The 16,106-nt window shown below is 43.0% G+C and overlaps 1 protein-coding gene across 1 annotated transcript; it reads right to left on the bottom strand.

Moving 5' to 3' along the window:
- Window positions 1-3,032: 3,032 nt before the first annotated feature.
- Window positions 3,033-7,445, bottom strand: LOC140731808 (uncharacterized). Its single transcript, XM_073053642.1, has 2 exons — window positions 7,401-7,445; window positions 3,033-7,119 (listed from the first exon to the last, which is right to left on the bottom strand). The coding sequence occupies exon 2, from the start codon at window positions 6,950-6,952 to the stop codon at window positions 4,100-4,102; it is 2,853 nt and encodes a 950-aa protein (XP_072909743.1). The 5' UTR covers window positions 6,953-7,119; window positions 7,401-7,445; the 3' UTR covers window positions 3,033-4,099.
- Between the last annotated feature and the right edge of the window lie 8,661 nt (window positions 7,446-16,106).

The following is a 16,106-nucleotide window of genomic DNA, read 5'->3' as shown; positions in this document are numbered from 1 at the left end:
CAATTGTCCACATTTACATCTGTATTATTGCTATATATGAGACATATCAAAGTGCCTGATCCCAATCACTGTGGCACAATAGTCACAGTCAAAAAAATCAACTATCCACTCTGCTAATCTAGTGTTGGGTCCACGTTCTTTTAGTTTGAAGTGTCTGAATGAAAATTGGAAGTCAACGTACGATTGAACATTGGAAAAATGTGGTGACTGAGCAAAGTTTCATGGGGACATAATCAGCAGTTGTAGGTTTTGAGCACCCACTTTCAGTGCCAATATAATGTACATTGCACTTTATGGTATTTAATTCAGTCTCAGCGGCAAACATTTGACCAACCTGGGAACCTGCGGACAGATCACTAATTTTAGATTTTACTTCTGTTCAAACAGAGTTTTGATGGGGAAATGGTGGTAGAATTGTGGCAGCTCTGGCTCAAATCTTTAAAATTAAATAATGCACCAAACGTCACGGGTATGGACTAACGTGGTAAAGTCTTTCCCTAGGAGAGGTTCAGTGCCTCCTACTGAACAGTCCATGTGTGCGTCTAGGAAAAGAACGTTCGGCAATCGGTCCGCAAACTGCAGCTATTGTCTCCTGGGCTCATAACTTTGTTTTATTAACAAATCCCTGAAATATTCCTGTCGAACTTTCTTACATATTTAGAATGACAGACGTTTTACTGTGAAACATGTCATCAGCTGTTACTTTCATCATTCAGTTGATTCGAAATGACTAGAACGAGTGAAAGGAAGCGAATGTGCTCCACTGAATGGGGCAAAATGTATCTCTGTGAATTTGATTGTCCATGTTGATTGTTCAGGATGATGGTCTATGTTGGAAACGACACTGATCAGAAAAGGTGCCACTTCAGTAGCAGAAGCTAGGTGCCTTGGAAATTACCTTGGTAATGTTCATATTATCTTTTGTTTAAAAGTTAATAACTTGTAACATCCCTTGGGGAAAGGAATTTATGGCACCGTGACGGAGCGAAAATGAATTTTAATGTCAGTGTTTGTGTGACTGCTTATCCCTAATGTAAGTGACGTGATAACCACACTAATTGCCTCAGTGGAATTACTCTGAACTTCATATAACTCTGTAAAACCAGTTACCAGTCTATATGAGCAGTTGGAACGTTCTGTACAACTGAACGGAATATGGGATATCCTGCGATTTACTACATCGCGGCCATTTTCTATCCTACAATTGTAGCAATCAGTGTCCTTGGTAAGGTACTGGAGCTGCTCACTATATGTATGATACTGTCGTCTTGCTTTTGTTCAGCTACACTGTTTGTATTTTTACTGAGCACAGATGCTACCTTCGTCTGAAATGTCTTTCTAGATTTCAGGATTCAAGCATCTGATAGATTTGGTATTCAGTTCCCGTATTCTTTTCAAAGTGATGCTATTTTTCTTCTGTCAATGACGTTGGTGCCGATATTGCCATAGTTTCATAGTTTCACCTTGCTTGGCTCTCTGAATCGACAGTATTCGCTACTCCAGATCGGAAGTTTTTTCAACTGCCCGGCCAGTCGAATAAATACACTCAAGTCTGATCTTCCACAAGTCAGTAAATTATAATTTATGCATTCAATGTCATGATTTCACTACAAATAATTCCTTCAGCTATTTTACCTCAAATAATGGAAACGGTTTTGTTTATGGAGCGATCGACCGTTCACCGGTGCGTGAGTCGTGGAAAATCAGATCCCCGCCTCTTAACTGTCGGAAAGTCGCCAACCCACTGCCACTCCTGTCTGTTATTGTCCAGCCGGAGTGCACGGACAAAGTCATAACAAACTGAATTTCTGCTTTTCATTTCTAACAAAACTATACCCTGCATAGCATTGCAAGAATAGTGGGCAATCAGCCATTTGGAGCTAACGATAATTCTGTGTTTTTTTTTGTCTCTCTCCATATTTCTTGCAGTTAATTTAACGGCGATTGTGGTCTTATCTCTGGGAAAATGCGGACTCTCCAAATGCATCACCCGTTACCTGGTTGGAATGGCAGCAGCGGATCTGATGGTGGTTACAGTTTTCGGTTTTGTGCAAGAGACCAACAATATCTACATTTATTCTAGATCCCTGCTCATCACTCCTGTATGCGCTCTAACAGTTGTATTTTTTATTGTGACAAGGGACTGCTCTGTTTGGTTTACGGTCAGTTTTACCTTCGATCGTTTCATCGCAATATGTTGTGGAAATCTCCGGGAACGATACTGCACTGAGAGAACAGCAACGGTGGTGATCATCACCGTTATCATATTGAGCTGCGGGAGAAGTGTCCCGTTTTACTTTGCCTTTGAACCTTACGTCATTATTGACAACATGCCGTGGCGTTGCGCCTTCACACATGAATATGATACTTTACCTGTGTGGAAAGGATTAGAATTACTGGATAGCATTTTAACACCGTTGCTACCAATCGGCTTAATCTTAGTGTTCAATGCGTTAACAGTAAGACATATCATTGCGGCAAATAGAGTCCGCAGAGGGCTTCGGAACAGCAGTCATATTCAGAAGGATACCGAGGTGGAAAACCGCAAAAAATCGATGATATTGTTGTTTGCTATATCAGCTAATTTCATAATATTTTGGATGCCGTATCTAGCTCATTCCCTGAACTGGCAACTGCAAAACTATTTTTACGAGGACAAATATTTGAGTTCCCCGATATATATACTACAACAATTTGGATGCATGTTGCAAATTCTCAGTATGTGCACCAATACTTGTATCTATACACTGACACAGAGGAAATTCAGAAAAGAACTCAAGAATGGATTGAAGTATGCACTTACGTTAAACGGCCACCTGTGCAGATAACGCCCAGGTCCAATTGCAATTCAGCACAGTTTTCGAATAAAACTGTGTAAAAACTGAACAGGTTTGTCATAAATTCTATCAATCATTTTCCAGATCATCCTGAAATTCCGAAAAAAACATAGAAGATTGCATACTTCGTGCAGTTAAGTTAGGAAACTGGGCAAAAGTTCAACGAGCTGGCGTGACTGTTACTGTAACGTTCTCGCTCGGGTGTGAAGTAACGCCGAGGTAAACGTCGAGATAAACCAGAATCAATGCAAACGAGACCGCAGTAAGATTAACCATTTACTGTTCACTCTTCACATTAACGCATGGTGAAAACTGTTGAAAAACAATACAAGATTGGTACAGTGTTTGTTCCCTTCTAAATATCACATTTACATTGTGAATACTTGCAAAGGTAAAACTACAATAACTACATTACATTAAAGTGCAGCATACAGTCAGAATCTAGCTGCTCCATTGGCTGCTTTAGACACACTTCAATACAAACTATCCCGACTCTTTAACTGACGAAAAGGTAAACCTTACCGACCGTCGTTACTTTTAACAGAATCGGCGTTAACATTTTAACTCAAAATACCGATTATCTAATGACTTACAGCGTTGCTTTCACTGTGTCTTTGGTGCATAGAGAGACCCTAGTCAGCGTTATAGTCGCACATGTGAGTGACCCCCGCCCTTGCGTGAATCTCAAACCGGTAATTCCCCACAAGACGCGGCGAACCCGGATGTGACGTCATCGCAGCCGCGATGTATTACAGACAAATCAATTGATTTAAACAATCCTAACTTTAACTAAAAAATGCTAACAAATTACTACGCGAAAATATTATAAACTAAATAACTGCCATAAAGGCAGCACACTCCCCGCTTGGCCTTCGTAAGGTCACAATGAACATAATACAAACTTCAGTCTCTAAATCAGTCATTAGGTAGAAGTAGAATGACTTCTGTAACAGGCCTTTGGTAAATTTTCCCATCGCCTTGGTCGGTAGTTTTCAATTCAACCTTCCTGACATGTCCATCCCTACTAGGGAATGTGGCAGTGATTCTGGCCATTGGCCAGCAGTTGCCGGCGATTTGCTTGTCCTTGAGCAGGACTAAATCTCCAACTTGAAGGTCCCTTCTCCATTGCTTTGTGTACAGGTCCTTATCGGAGAAGTCCCCTGGTGGAGGGGCAGCTCCTGCCTTCGGCGTAAGGAGCATTGATGGCGACAGTATGAAGGGGTTTTCCGGGTCAGGAGACACGGGTAGGAGTGGTCGTGCATTCATAATGGCTGTGACCTCTGCCATTGGTGTGCCCAGTACCTCGTGGGTCGATCGGATGCTTTGCTGCATCTCAGGTCTCCTTTTCGTGGTTTTTGCAAGGGCGTGAACCGCTTGACTGCCTGCTCTTTGTTGTTTGGCAAGCACTGGCGTGATTCTCTGAAAGGTAGTGGGGCGACCCCACTATTTGCTTTGTCTCTGAAGACCTTGGTGTCCTCCGTTTTTAAGATGGTGGCGTCTTGAGCCGATGGAGCGAGTTTATTATCATGCTCCTTTTGAGCAAAGACAGACTGACCGAGCGTCTCGTCAGTTACTTTGCGCTTGTTAAAGCCTTGTGGTGCTTCCTGGACGCACATGGAACTTGTGCGGGGTTGAAGAATCATATGGCGGCTACTCTCTAGCACATTGGTCTTGAGTGTGTTAGCCGTTGATTTGTGTTCGTTGCCAGGGCACACCTCTCCTATCACCACCCAGCCCAGATCCAGGCGTTGGGCAAAGGGGGCGTCGTGTGGTCCATTGACCTGCTGCCTAACCTTATGTACCCGGAGAACATCTCTTCCTAATAGCAGGAGTATTTCTGCTTCTGGATCCAGCTCTGGGATGTGTTTGGCGATGTGGTGGAGATGTGGTTGGTGTAGCACCGCACTTGGCGTCGGGATCTCAGTGCGGTTATTCAAGATTTTCTCGCACTCTACGAGTGGGGGGAGACAGATGAGGACTTTACCATCCAGGGACTCGATCTGGAAGCCTTCGGCCCTCCTTCCGTAAGTTTTCATGTTGCCTGAGCAAGTTCTAAGGTAGTATGGGAACTGCTCACTCTCAATGTTGAACAAGTTAAAGAACTTTGGACTGACTAGCGAGCGGTTGCTCTGATCGTCCAGAATTACGTAGGCTTTGATGGCCTTGTCTTTGGCTCCCTTAGGGTACACCTTAGTGAGACAGATCTTTGAACAAGAACGGCTTGCCTGAGCTTGACCGCAAACTTCCGTACAGCTCGAGCTGACAACAGTTGTCCTGGAGTGAGCTTCTCCCTCCCCGCCGTCCTGTTGTGGGGGTGAAGGAGCGTTGTCGGTTTGCGGTGACGGGCCAGGATGCATGGCCCAGTCGTGATTAGTGCTATCACATTCCAGGCACTTCACGGCGATCGTACACTCTCTCGCACAGTGAGAGGTCGAGGAACAGCATCTAAAGCATATTCCTTTCTCCTCGAGGAGGGCCTTCTTCTCTTCAAGGGGTTTTTCCCTAAACGTTCTGCATCTTTTGAGGGGGTGGGGTTTGTTATGCAATGGACAATTCTTGCTAGAGTCGTTGTTAGTTGTAAGGACTTCAGTCTTAAGCGCTGAGACTGGTTTAGTAATGTTGGAATTATTCGAAGTGGATTTATCTGGCTTGGTGTAAATTGTACTGCTTCCTGGACCTATGAGGCTAGGATCGTTTCGCTTCTTCGCCTCCTTGCACACGAACCTGGTGAAATACTCGAAGGGAGGGAATTGACCTTCGTGTTCTTCCTTGTAATCTGAGGCAACGGACAACCACCTGTCCTGCAGCCCAAATGGAAGTTTGTCCACGAGTTGTCTAATCCCGGTTGGAGTGTCTAGGTATACTAGACCAGCTGAGTGGCCATCTTCTTTGGCGCCTTGAATCTCCATGAGTAAATCTCCAAATTCTCTTAGCTTGGTGTGGTCCTTGGCTGACACCTTAGGAAAATTTCCCAAACGTTGGCATAGCGCCGCCTCAATAATTTCGGGGGCTCCGTAGCCCTCCTGAAGTCTCTCCCATGCTTTCTTCAATGCTAGCTCGGGTTTGTTGATGTACACTGAACGCATGCGTCTCACCTGTTCGCATGATTCTTTTCCCAGCCATTTTGCCATAAGATCCAACTCCTGGGTTGCTCTGAGCTGGAATCCGTCGATAGCGTTGGTGAAAGTGGAGTACCATGCACGGTAATTTTCGGGTTTATCGTCAAACCGGTATAGTCCTGAAGTGACGAGATCCCGTCGTGCGAAATACCGTGCTGCGGATTCGTCTGCAGGTGGCGTGCGGGCTGAGGGAACATGTCCACAGGTACATGACTGAGGGCGTACATCTGTTATGGGATTTGCTGGTCTGGACTCAGTCTTTGCCTCTCTTCTCCCCAAATCCGGTAAGTTCGGTGTCGAGAAGTAATTGTCGTGAGCCCTTGCATTCCTGGGTTCATCGCGGAGTTGCGAGGGTAAATTATCTTCCTCGGATGGACGTGATGCCGTCGGGCCTCTCCAAGACTCCTCGTGAAGTGGGACGTTATCGAATAAGTAAGGAGAGGAAGAAAGAGTCTTCCATTTCATTTGAGATTGGACATAGTCCCTTGTACGTTCCAATCCGATCTTTTCTGAGGTAGATTTTCCGTCCTTCGGATCATGCATTTCTTCGGCGTCTTCTATTAACTCTGCTTCCACCTCGGCAGCTGCTGCTTCTCGTTCTAGCTTCAGCGCTTCTAACCGTGCCTCTACCCTTTTCCTTTCCAATTCGTTTTCGGCTTCTCTGGCAGCCTTTTCCTTCTGGTTTTCGGCTTCTCTGGCAGCCGCTTCCTTCTGGTTTTCGGCTTCTCTGGCAGCCGCTTCCTTCTGGTTTTCGGCTTCTCTGGCAGCCTTTTCCTTCTGGTTTTCGGCTTCTCTGGCAGCCGCTTCCTTCTGGTTTTCGGCTTCTCTGGCAGCCGCTTTCATCTTTACTTCTAATTCTTCTTTGGCAAAGCGCGCTCGCACCTTGGCGGCTTCTGCTTTCGCTCTTGCTTGGGTGGCCTTACTTGATGCCCTACTGCCCCTATCGCAGGATGACGATGACTTTGACAACGACTTGATGCTGGATCGGGTTGACATGGCTGCACCTTAAACACCTGATAATGCCGCTTTTTCACTGTAACGTTCTCGCTCGGGTGTGAAGTAACGCCGAGGTAAACGTCGAGATAAACCAGAATCAATGCAAACGAGACCGCAGTAAGATTAACCATTTACTGTTCACTCTTCACATTAACGCATGGTGAAAACTGTTGAAAAACAATACAAGATTGGTACAGTGTTTGTTCCCTTCTAAATATCACATTTACATTGTGAATACTTGCAAAGGTAAAACTACAATAACTACATTACATTAAAGTGCAGCATACAGTCAGAATCTAGCTGCTCCATTGGCTGCTTTAGACACACTTCAATACAAACTATCCCGACTCTTTAACTGACGAAAAGGTAAACCTTACCGACCGTCGTTACTTTTAACAGAATCGGCGTTAACATTTTAACTCAAAATACCGATTATCTAATGACTTACAGCGTTGCTTTCACTGTGTCTTTGGTGCATAGAGAGACCCTAGTCAGCGTTATAGTCGCACATGTGAGTGACCCCCGCCCTTGCGTGAATCTCAAACCGGTAATTCCCCACAAGACGCGGCGAACCCGGATGTGACGTCATCGCAGCCGCGATGTATTACAGACAAATCAATTGATTTAAACAATCCTAACTTTAACTAAAAAATGCTAACAAATTACTACGCGAAAATATTATAAACTAAATAACTGCCATAAAGGCAGCACAGTTACATATGTGGAACATAGGACATAGAATAGTATAGCACAGTACAGACCCTTCGGCCCACAATGTTGTGTCGACCCTTAAACCCTGCCTCCCATATAAGAACCCAACACACCTTAAATTCCTCCATATACCTGTCTAGTAGTCTCTTAAACTTCACTAGTGTATCTGCCTCCACCACTGACACAGGCAGTGCATTCCACGCACCAACCACTCTCTGAGTGCAAAACCTTCCTCTAATATCCCCCTTGAACTTCCCTCCCCTTACCTTAAAGCCATGTCCTCTTGTACTGAGCAGTGGTGCCCTGGGGAGGAGGCGCTTGCTCTTCACTCCATCTATTCCTCCTAATATCATGTCTATCCTCCGTCACTCCAAAGAGTAAAGCCCTAGCTCCCTTAATGTTTAAGTACACTCAAACTATCACAAAGCATTAACAATCGCAAGGGAAGGAATGGCTTCTAGACTTTCCCGAGTTCAGATGTTTCAACATGGCGTCTGATAAAAGACAGTAGATTGAGGAATATTAAAACACTCAGCAGCGGAAAGGAAAGAAACTGTGGAGAGATTGTCTATTGATAGACTGCGAGTAGATCTTAGAGCAGAAAGGGAGCAATCACAGTTTTGTGAACATTCTGTACAGACCACAGACCCGCACCCCATCACCAAAAATTAAAATATATTGCTATGGCTTCTCTGTACTGTTAACTGCTATGGCTAATGTAATGGCTCTCTGTAATGTTAACTGATGAAGTAATGATTTCACTGTAGCAGCAACGTTTGGGTTATAACTAGAGATAATAGCTGGTTATCCAAAGAAGGAAATGTGATTATTTCTTGTGTGTCCGGCAGCCGGGGTTTTCGCGGGACTTTCATTGCGGAGAGGAGAAGAGGAGGGACGCGCGTGGAGAGTGCTGGAGGCCACTGGACGGCGTGTACTGGAATCCGAGGATCCGAGCGTCGGCGAGGCTTCGGCGGAGATCGCTGGTGGAGGAATATCTGCTGAGTGAGCTTCAACTGATATCGGGATTTTAACTTTGGGCCTTTTTTTGTTTTGTTTATTTTTATTATTAACCCTATATTCTGATTAAGATTCATAAAGTCTATCATTTGATTGCATATGGTGTACTGTCTGATATTTTGCGTTGTGGGATTGTGATTGGGGCTACATTTCACAGCATCCACACAAACTGAATAGCGGGTTTGGTGGGACTGAAAGCTGATTCCCCTAACGAACGTGAGCGGGCTGGCCTGTTGGGTTACAATATATATGGAAACAGCGCGGAGTTATATTTTTGACAGCTGCCATATTAACAGGGTGTTGTTACAGGCAACTGAAAGTTCAATAAAATTCATCGGCGCTTCCTCGCGTTAAATGTTTATTATGCCTGAATTTCGCAGCTGCGTCCAGAAAGGAGTTCGGGCACAATTAGCGGACATCCCTCCTGGATCTTGTACCAGAAAATGAAACAGATCTCTTCGCGAGTCAACTATTCAAAATGTCCTATAATTACACCGGGATAGAAACAGACGGTAGTTAATTGGTGCTTTTCAGTAAGAACTTGAAAGCCGGATTTGGGAAAGGGTATGCTCGTTGAAATACGCAACATGTGATTCTTAATCGACAACTTGCATTAGGCTTCAGTATAGACTTGTTTTATTGAGGCGAAGAAAGAATGGTAGTGTAAAGTAAACCTGTTTGACAAGTGATATTGAACACCTCGTCAAGAAGATGAGAGAAAGATGCTTAATTTTCTTGAAGAAATTATCAGGGAGGGCTCTGGAATGTCACAAGGTAGCCAGGACGGAAATTAACAATGAACTTAGAAAGGGGCAGGAAACGACCATGGAGAGTCGCATAAAGGTACGTAAAGAACAGTAGAGTGGCGAGAGTGGCGAGAGAGAGGGTGGGAGAGATGAGAGATAAAATAGTAAGCATAGGTCTGGTGTGCAAGAAGGCAGAGAATGTCATTAATGATACCTTGCTTCGGTGTTCACCAGTGACAGGGACCTTGATGAATGTCGATTTAGCGTAAAAATCACAAATATGCCGACGATAACAATTATGCGCTGGAGACTTGTAAAGCATTTAAATAATCATTCCCCTTTGCTAGAAGGTAGATACTTTGGAGAAAGCGGGTGTATTGTAGGAAAAGAATGTGGGACTTGAGAGGTTAATGGGTTGCTGTAAGTTCCCACTGAGCAGGTGGTATTTGGTGAGGTAGTGGGTTGTTAATGTAGCAGAATGGATGGCGTCGGGCCCGGAAATGGCACAATGCAATCGGTCCCAGCTCGTCAACCGCAACGCGTTCTATATTGTTCTGTGGTAACTGTACCATGTAGGCATGTAGAGGCATTGTACAGGATGTCCTTGTCCGTGTAGGCATGTAGAGGCATTGTACAGGATGTCATTGTTCTAAGAAGTCAGCATGAACTTGTAGAGTGTGGGGGGATATATATATAAGGGGCCAGGGGCTGTGAGGTGCAGAAGAAGAAGACAGGGAGAGGACGATATGCAGTCCGTGGAGAAGGACAACAACTAGCAAGACCAGAAGGAACCCCAGGTGGGGACGAAACATCCCAGGTGAAGACCGCGTTCGCTGGCGTGGGTGCTTCATCACACCTGTTCCTGGCCCCGTATGAGTCGTGTGGGAGTGGGATTAACCACACGTTGATAAGTATTGCTTGTATCGGGAAAAGGGCAGTTGCACAGCCGTGGATAGTTAAGCTAAGCCGCTTTCCGCAATGAAGTGTCATTTATGTTAACATTTACCTTGCCAATAAACAAGTGTAATCTTGTGATCCGTGGTCTAGTCTCATTCTTGTCGCGGATACATTTTCTCTGATACCACGTTCCTGCTTGGTCGGATAACTTTCCGTCCATAACAGCGGGTGAAGATATTGCTGCGATTTTGGACATGATATTTGCGGTCTCGCTGTCCACAGAAATAGAACCGGCAGATCGGAAGACAGCAATTTTTTTCTTTCTCTGTGTTCAAGGTATTCAATGAGGATTGTCCTGAGATTTAAAGGCCAGATAGTCTTCCGCCAGTAGTGGGGAAGTTATTGGAGAGGATTATTAGAGAGGGAATTTCTGAGTATCTCGAGAAACATATTCTGGTCGGGGATAGGGATCAGGGTTTTGTGATGGCAGGTCGGCCCTGATGAGCCTGAAGTTCGAACAGTTGATGTGGGATGCATTACGGTAATTTTGTAAAGTGTTTGAACGCGTTATTCATGGTTGGCACTTTCAGAAAGTCAGAGAGCATTGCATCTAGGGAAACCTGGTTTCGCGACTCAGAATTGGCTTATTAACAGAAGGCAGATTAGATAGTAATTGGGAGGGAGGGGATTTCCGCCTGGAGGACAGTGGCCAGCGATTGTCTGCAAGGAAGGTATAACGTTTAATACAGATTGCAAGTATATCTCTACTCTGCTGTTACAGTATTCTGAGAGGCAGACATTAATTTGACCATCTTGCAGCACATGAATAATTTATTGAATTTTTCTGGCGATGTCAGCAAAATGCTGAATTTCAGATCAGAACTGCACATTGTGTAATCTGAATTTCCATTTACATATTACAGGGCAGACGCTACAATAACATCGAAACAATATTTTCCAATAGAACCCTCAAAGACAACATTTCAACGTCTTTAGCAGCATCTTTTGGTGCTCTCCAAATGAACCAGGCTTCCAAAATGCGAATATTGAATCCCTATTTCCTGTACGAATGAATTTATCCGAATGCCAATTTACCTTTGAACAGTGGGTTTATCGTACCCGGATACACTTATATTTCGAATCCTTTTACCATGATACTAATAGGCGACTCCCTCTGAAATCAATAGCAAAGTGGACAAATAAATGGACACAATATAAATTCACAAGTACGGCAAAAGAATATCCAGGCATGCACTTTTCAACCTTCAATACCTTTGCAGACAACTGGCGCATACAGAATAAACAGTTAATTACCAGAGTGAAAACCATTACCAAATATTCCAAGGAGCTGAGTAAAGGAAGATCAGGGTAGTTGCGGCCCACATTCACTAACACTTCAGGTAATTTCGGAAAGAAACCCACCTTCAGAAATTTAACTCAGTACCTGGAAATTTATTTCACTCAAGCAACCAGACTGTATCAGACAGTCATATCCTGTTGTGAAACTGAGGATTAATTCAAACATCCTGTCAATACAAACCTAACAAAGATACGACTGCCTTCCGTTCATTTACGAGCGAATTACCTCTGTTTTTCAAGTGAACGCACAAATGTCCTGTCCTCGTGCAATATTTTATAATCTCAATGCATTCACATTTTAAACTATTGCAGAACACGTCGTTGAACAGTTCACAAATAATCATTAATTAGAACCATAGAAACATTTAGGAAATCCTTTCGTGTTTAAAGCAAATGTACGCTGGAAATTATGTATCGTCTGTCAGTCAATATTCAACAATTAAAAACATGACCTCACCGCGTCACTAAATCTCCAGCAGCTTCCACGTCTTCTTGCCTCTAATTTCTGACCAAAGACAGGATTTAGATTAACTGAACGTTTTGCTGTATAGAATCAGGTTTAGTAATCGCCATAATAACCGCTGAGTGAATATATTTGAGCACTGTACTGGGAACATTTGCCCACCAAATTGTCCGGAGCTATCGCCTTTATCACCTTAATGAAGGTATATAATGTTAATGCGTTACCCCCCTTGTAATCTCACAGCTGCACATCCTTATTCACACACGATAACTTTTTACAGAGGCACCGCTTCACTGCGTGTAAGGACAGAGGGATCAAACATTACATTACCATAGACTTTTTGCATTCGTCAGTGCTGCGACACCCTGAAATTCTCAACAAAATATAAGTGACTCCTGGCTCTAAATTTTCTAGATATAATATTGATTAGCATATGGAACACAATTCATAGATATGATGTAAACTTGTTTGGGTGCTTGCCGCTCGTCTAGTTACATTTGGTTAGCAGGTCTAGCAGTATCCCCTCTTAATACCTAGAAGTAACTTAATAGATTATTTAATTCTTCACTTGCTCTCCTATAGTTGCATTTTCCGCAAAGTTGAGTGTTGAGAATGTAATTCTGAGGATTTAAAATGCTGCTAGGTGAGGCAGAAAGAATAAAGTGTATATTATAGCAACACACACAAAATGATGGTGGAACGCACCAGGCCATGTAGCGTCCATAGGAAGAATCGCAGTCGACGATTCGGGCCGAGACACTTCGTCAGGACTAACTGAAAGAAAAGATAGTAAGAGATGTGAAAGAAGCAGGGGGAGGGGGGAAATCCGAAATGATAGGAGAAGACAGGAGCGGGAGAGGTGAAGCTGAGAGCCAGAAAGGTGATTAGCAAAAGGGATACAGAGCTGGAGAAGAGAAACAATCATGGGATGGGAGGCCTAGGGAGAAAGAAAGTGGGAGAAAATATTGCTTGTCCGAGAAAATATTACAGTGGTACTTCGACAGGATAGATTAGAGGGCTCGTCTAGGGAAGCTATTTGGGTGGAATTGCGGAATGGGAAAGGTGTAGTAACAAGTGTATTATAGACCACCTAATCGGAAGCGAGAATTGGAGGAACAAATTTGTAAGGAGATAACAGATATTTTTTAGTAAACACAAAGTTGTGTTTGTGGAAGATTTTAATTTTCCACACATAGAATGTGAAGCCCTTTCTGTAAAAGGGCTGGGTGGTTTGGAGTTTGTAAAATGCGTGCAGGATCGTTTTTATTTTTGCAGCAATACATACAGGTACCAACAAGAGAAGGGGCCGTGTTGGATCACCTGTTAGGGAATGACATAGGTCAGGTGGCGAGGGTATGTGTTGGGGAGCACTTCGGGGTCAGTAATCTCAATGCCATTAGTATCAATAGAATTATGGAGAAGGATAGGTCTGAACCTCGGGTTGAGATTTTTTGATTGGAGAAAGGGTAACTTTGAGAAGATGCGAAAGGATTTAGAAGGAGTGGATTGGGACAATTTGTTTTATAGGAAGGGTGTAATAGAGAAATGGAGGTCATTTGTAGGTGATATTTTTAGGGTACAGCATCTTTATGTTCCTGTTAGGTTGAAAGGAAAGGTTAAACATTTAAGAGAACCATGGTTTTCAAGGGATATTGGAAACTTGGTTCCGAAAATGAGAGAGATCTACAACAAATATAGGCTGCATGGAGCTTATCTGGTGCTCGAGGAATAAAAAGAATGTAAAAAGAATCGTAAGAAAGAAATTAGAAAAGCTAAAATGTACATATGAGGTTGCTTTGCAAGTAAGGTGAAAATAATGCAAAGAGTTACTACAGTTACGTTAATAGCAAAAGGATAGCGAGGGATAAAATTGGTCCCTCAGAGAATCAGCTATATGTGGAGCCAAAAGAGATGGGGGAGATTTTGAAAAAAAATTCTTTTCTTCAGTATTCACTAAGGAGAAGCATATTGAATTGTGTAAGGTAAGGGAAACCACTAGGTTAGTTATGGAAACTATGGTGATTAAAGAAGAGGAAGTACTGGCACGTTTAAAGAATATAAAATTGGATAAGTCTCCGGGTCCTAACAGGATATTCACTAGGACCTTGAGGGAAGCTCGTGTAGAAATAACAGAGGCTGTGATAGAAATATTTCAAATGTCATTAGAAACGGTGATGGTGCCGGAGGATTGGCGTATTGCTCATCTGGTTCCATTGTTTAAAAAGGGTTCTAAGAGTAAACCTAGCAATTATCGGCCTATATGTTAGCCGTCAATGGTGGGTAAATTAATGAAAAGTATTCTTAGAGATGGTATGTATAATTATCCAGATAGACAGGGTCTGATTAGGAACAGTCAACATGGATTTGTGCGTGGAAGGTCATGGTTGACAAATGTTATTGAGATTTTTGAAGAAGTTACTTGGAAATTTGACGAGGGTAAAGCAGTGGATGTTGTGTATATGGACTTCAGTTAGGTCTTTGACAAAGTTGCACACGAAATGTTATTTAGGAAGGTTCAATCGTCAGGTATTAATATTGAAATAGTAAATAGATTGAAGAGTGGCTGGATTGGAGAGGCCAGAGAGTAGTGGTGGATAACTGCTTGCCAGGGTTGAGGACGATGACTAATGGTGTGCCTCAGGGACCTGTACTGGATCCAATGTAGTTTGTCATATACATTAATGATCTGGATGAAGGGGTGTTAAATTAGATTTGTAAGTATGCAGATTATGCTAAGATAGGTGCCTCTGTAGATAATGAAGTAGGTTTTCAAAGTTTACAGAGAGATTTTGGCTAGTTAGAAGTGTGGGCTCAAAGATAGCAGATGGAGTTAATGCTGATAAGTGTGAGGTACTTGCAATTTGGTAGGACTAATAAAAGTAGGACATAAATGGTAAATCGTAGGTGACTGAGGAACACAGTAGAATAGAGTGATCTAGGAATAATGGTGCACAGTTCCCCGAAGGTGGAATCTCATGTGGATAGGGTGGTGAAGAACGCTTTTGGTAAGCTGGACTTTATAAATCAGAGCATTGAGTATAGGAGTTGGGATGTAATGTTAAATTTGTACAAGCCATTGGTGAGACCAAAATTGGAGCATTGTGCACAGTTCTGGTCACTGAATTATAGGAAAGGTGTCAACAAAATAGAGAGAGTACAGAGAAGGTTTACTAGAATGTTACCTGGGTTTCAGCACCTACGTTACAGAGAAAGGTTGAGCAAGTTGGGTCTTTATTCTTTGGAGGTAGAAGGTTGAGGGGTATGTGATAGAGGTATTTAAAATTATGAGGAACATAGCTAGAGTTGACGTGGATAGGCTTTTTCCATTGAGAGTAGGGAATATTCAAACAAGAAGATATGAATTGAGAGTTAGGGGGCAAAAGTTTAGAGGTAACACGAGGGGGTACTTCACTACTCAAAGGGTGGTAGCTGTTTGGACAAGCTTCCAGTAGAAGTTGTAGAGGCAGGTTCAATATTTCCATTTAAAAACAAATTGGATAGCTATATGGAGAGGGATAGAATGGTGGGTTATGGACTGAGTGCAGATCGGTGGGACTAGGTGAGAATAAGCGTTCGGCATGTACCAGAGTTTCAGAAATGGCCTGCTTCCGTGCTGTTATTGTTATACGGTTATATGGTTATGCTGGCCTTTATAAATCAGAGAATTGAGTATAGACGTTGGAAAGTAATGTTAACATTTTACAAGGCATTGGTAAGGAAAAATTTGGAGTATTGTGTACAGTTCTGGTTACTGAATTATTGGAACAATGTCAACAAAATAGAGAGCGTTCAGAGGAGATTTACTAGAACGTTACTTGGGTTTCAGCACTTAAGTTACAGAGAAAGATTGAACAAGTTATGTCTTCATTCTTTGCAGCATAGAAGGTTGCGGGGGGAAGATTGAGGTATTTAAAATTATGAGCAGGATAGATAGAGTTGACGTGGATAGGCTTTTTACCTT

Source organism: Hemitrygon akajei, chromosome 1 (genome assembly GCF_048418815.1).
Source record: "Hemitrygon akajei chromosome 1, sHemAka1.3, whole genome shotgun sequence".
NCBI classification, from domain to species: domain Eukaryota; kingdom Metazoa; phylum Chordata; class Chondrichthyes; order Myliobatiformes; family Dasyatidae; genus Hemitrygon; species Hemitrygon akajei.
Note: the sequence above shows the minus strand (reverse complement) of the source record. Positions and strands in the feature narration are given on the sequence as shown.

Bases quoted from the DNA above. Each gene is read 5' to 3' on its own strand.
- LOC140731808 (XM_073053642.1), bottom strand. From the start codon at position 6,952: ATGTCAACCCGATCCAGCATCAAGTCGTTGTCAAAGTCATCGTCATCC.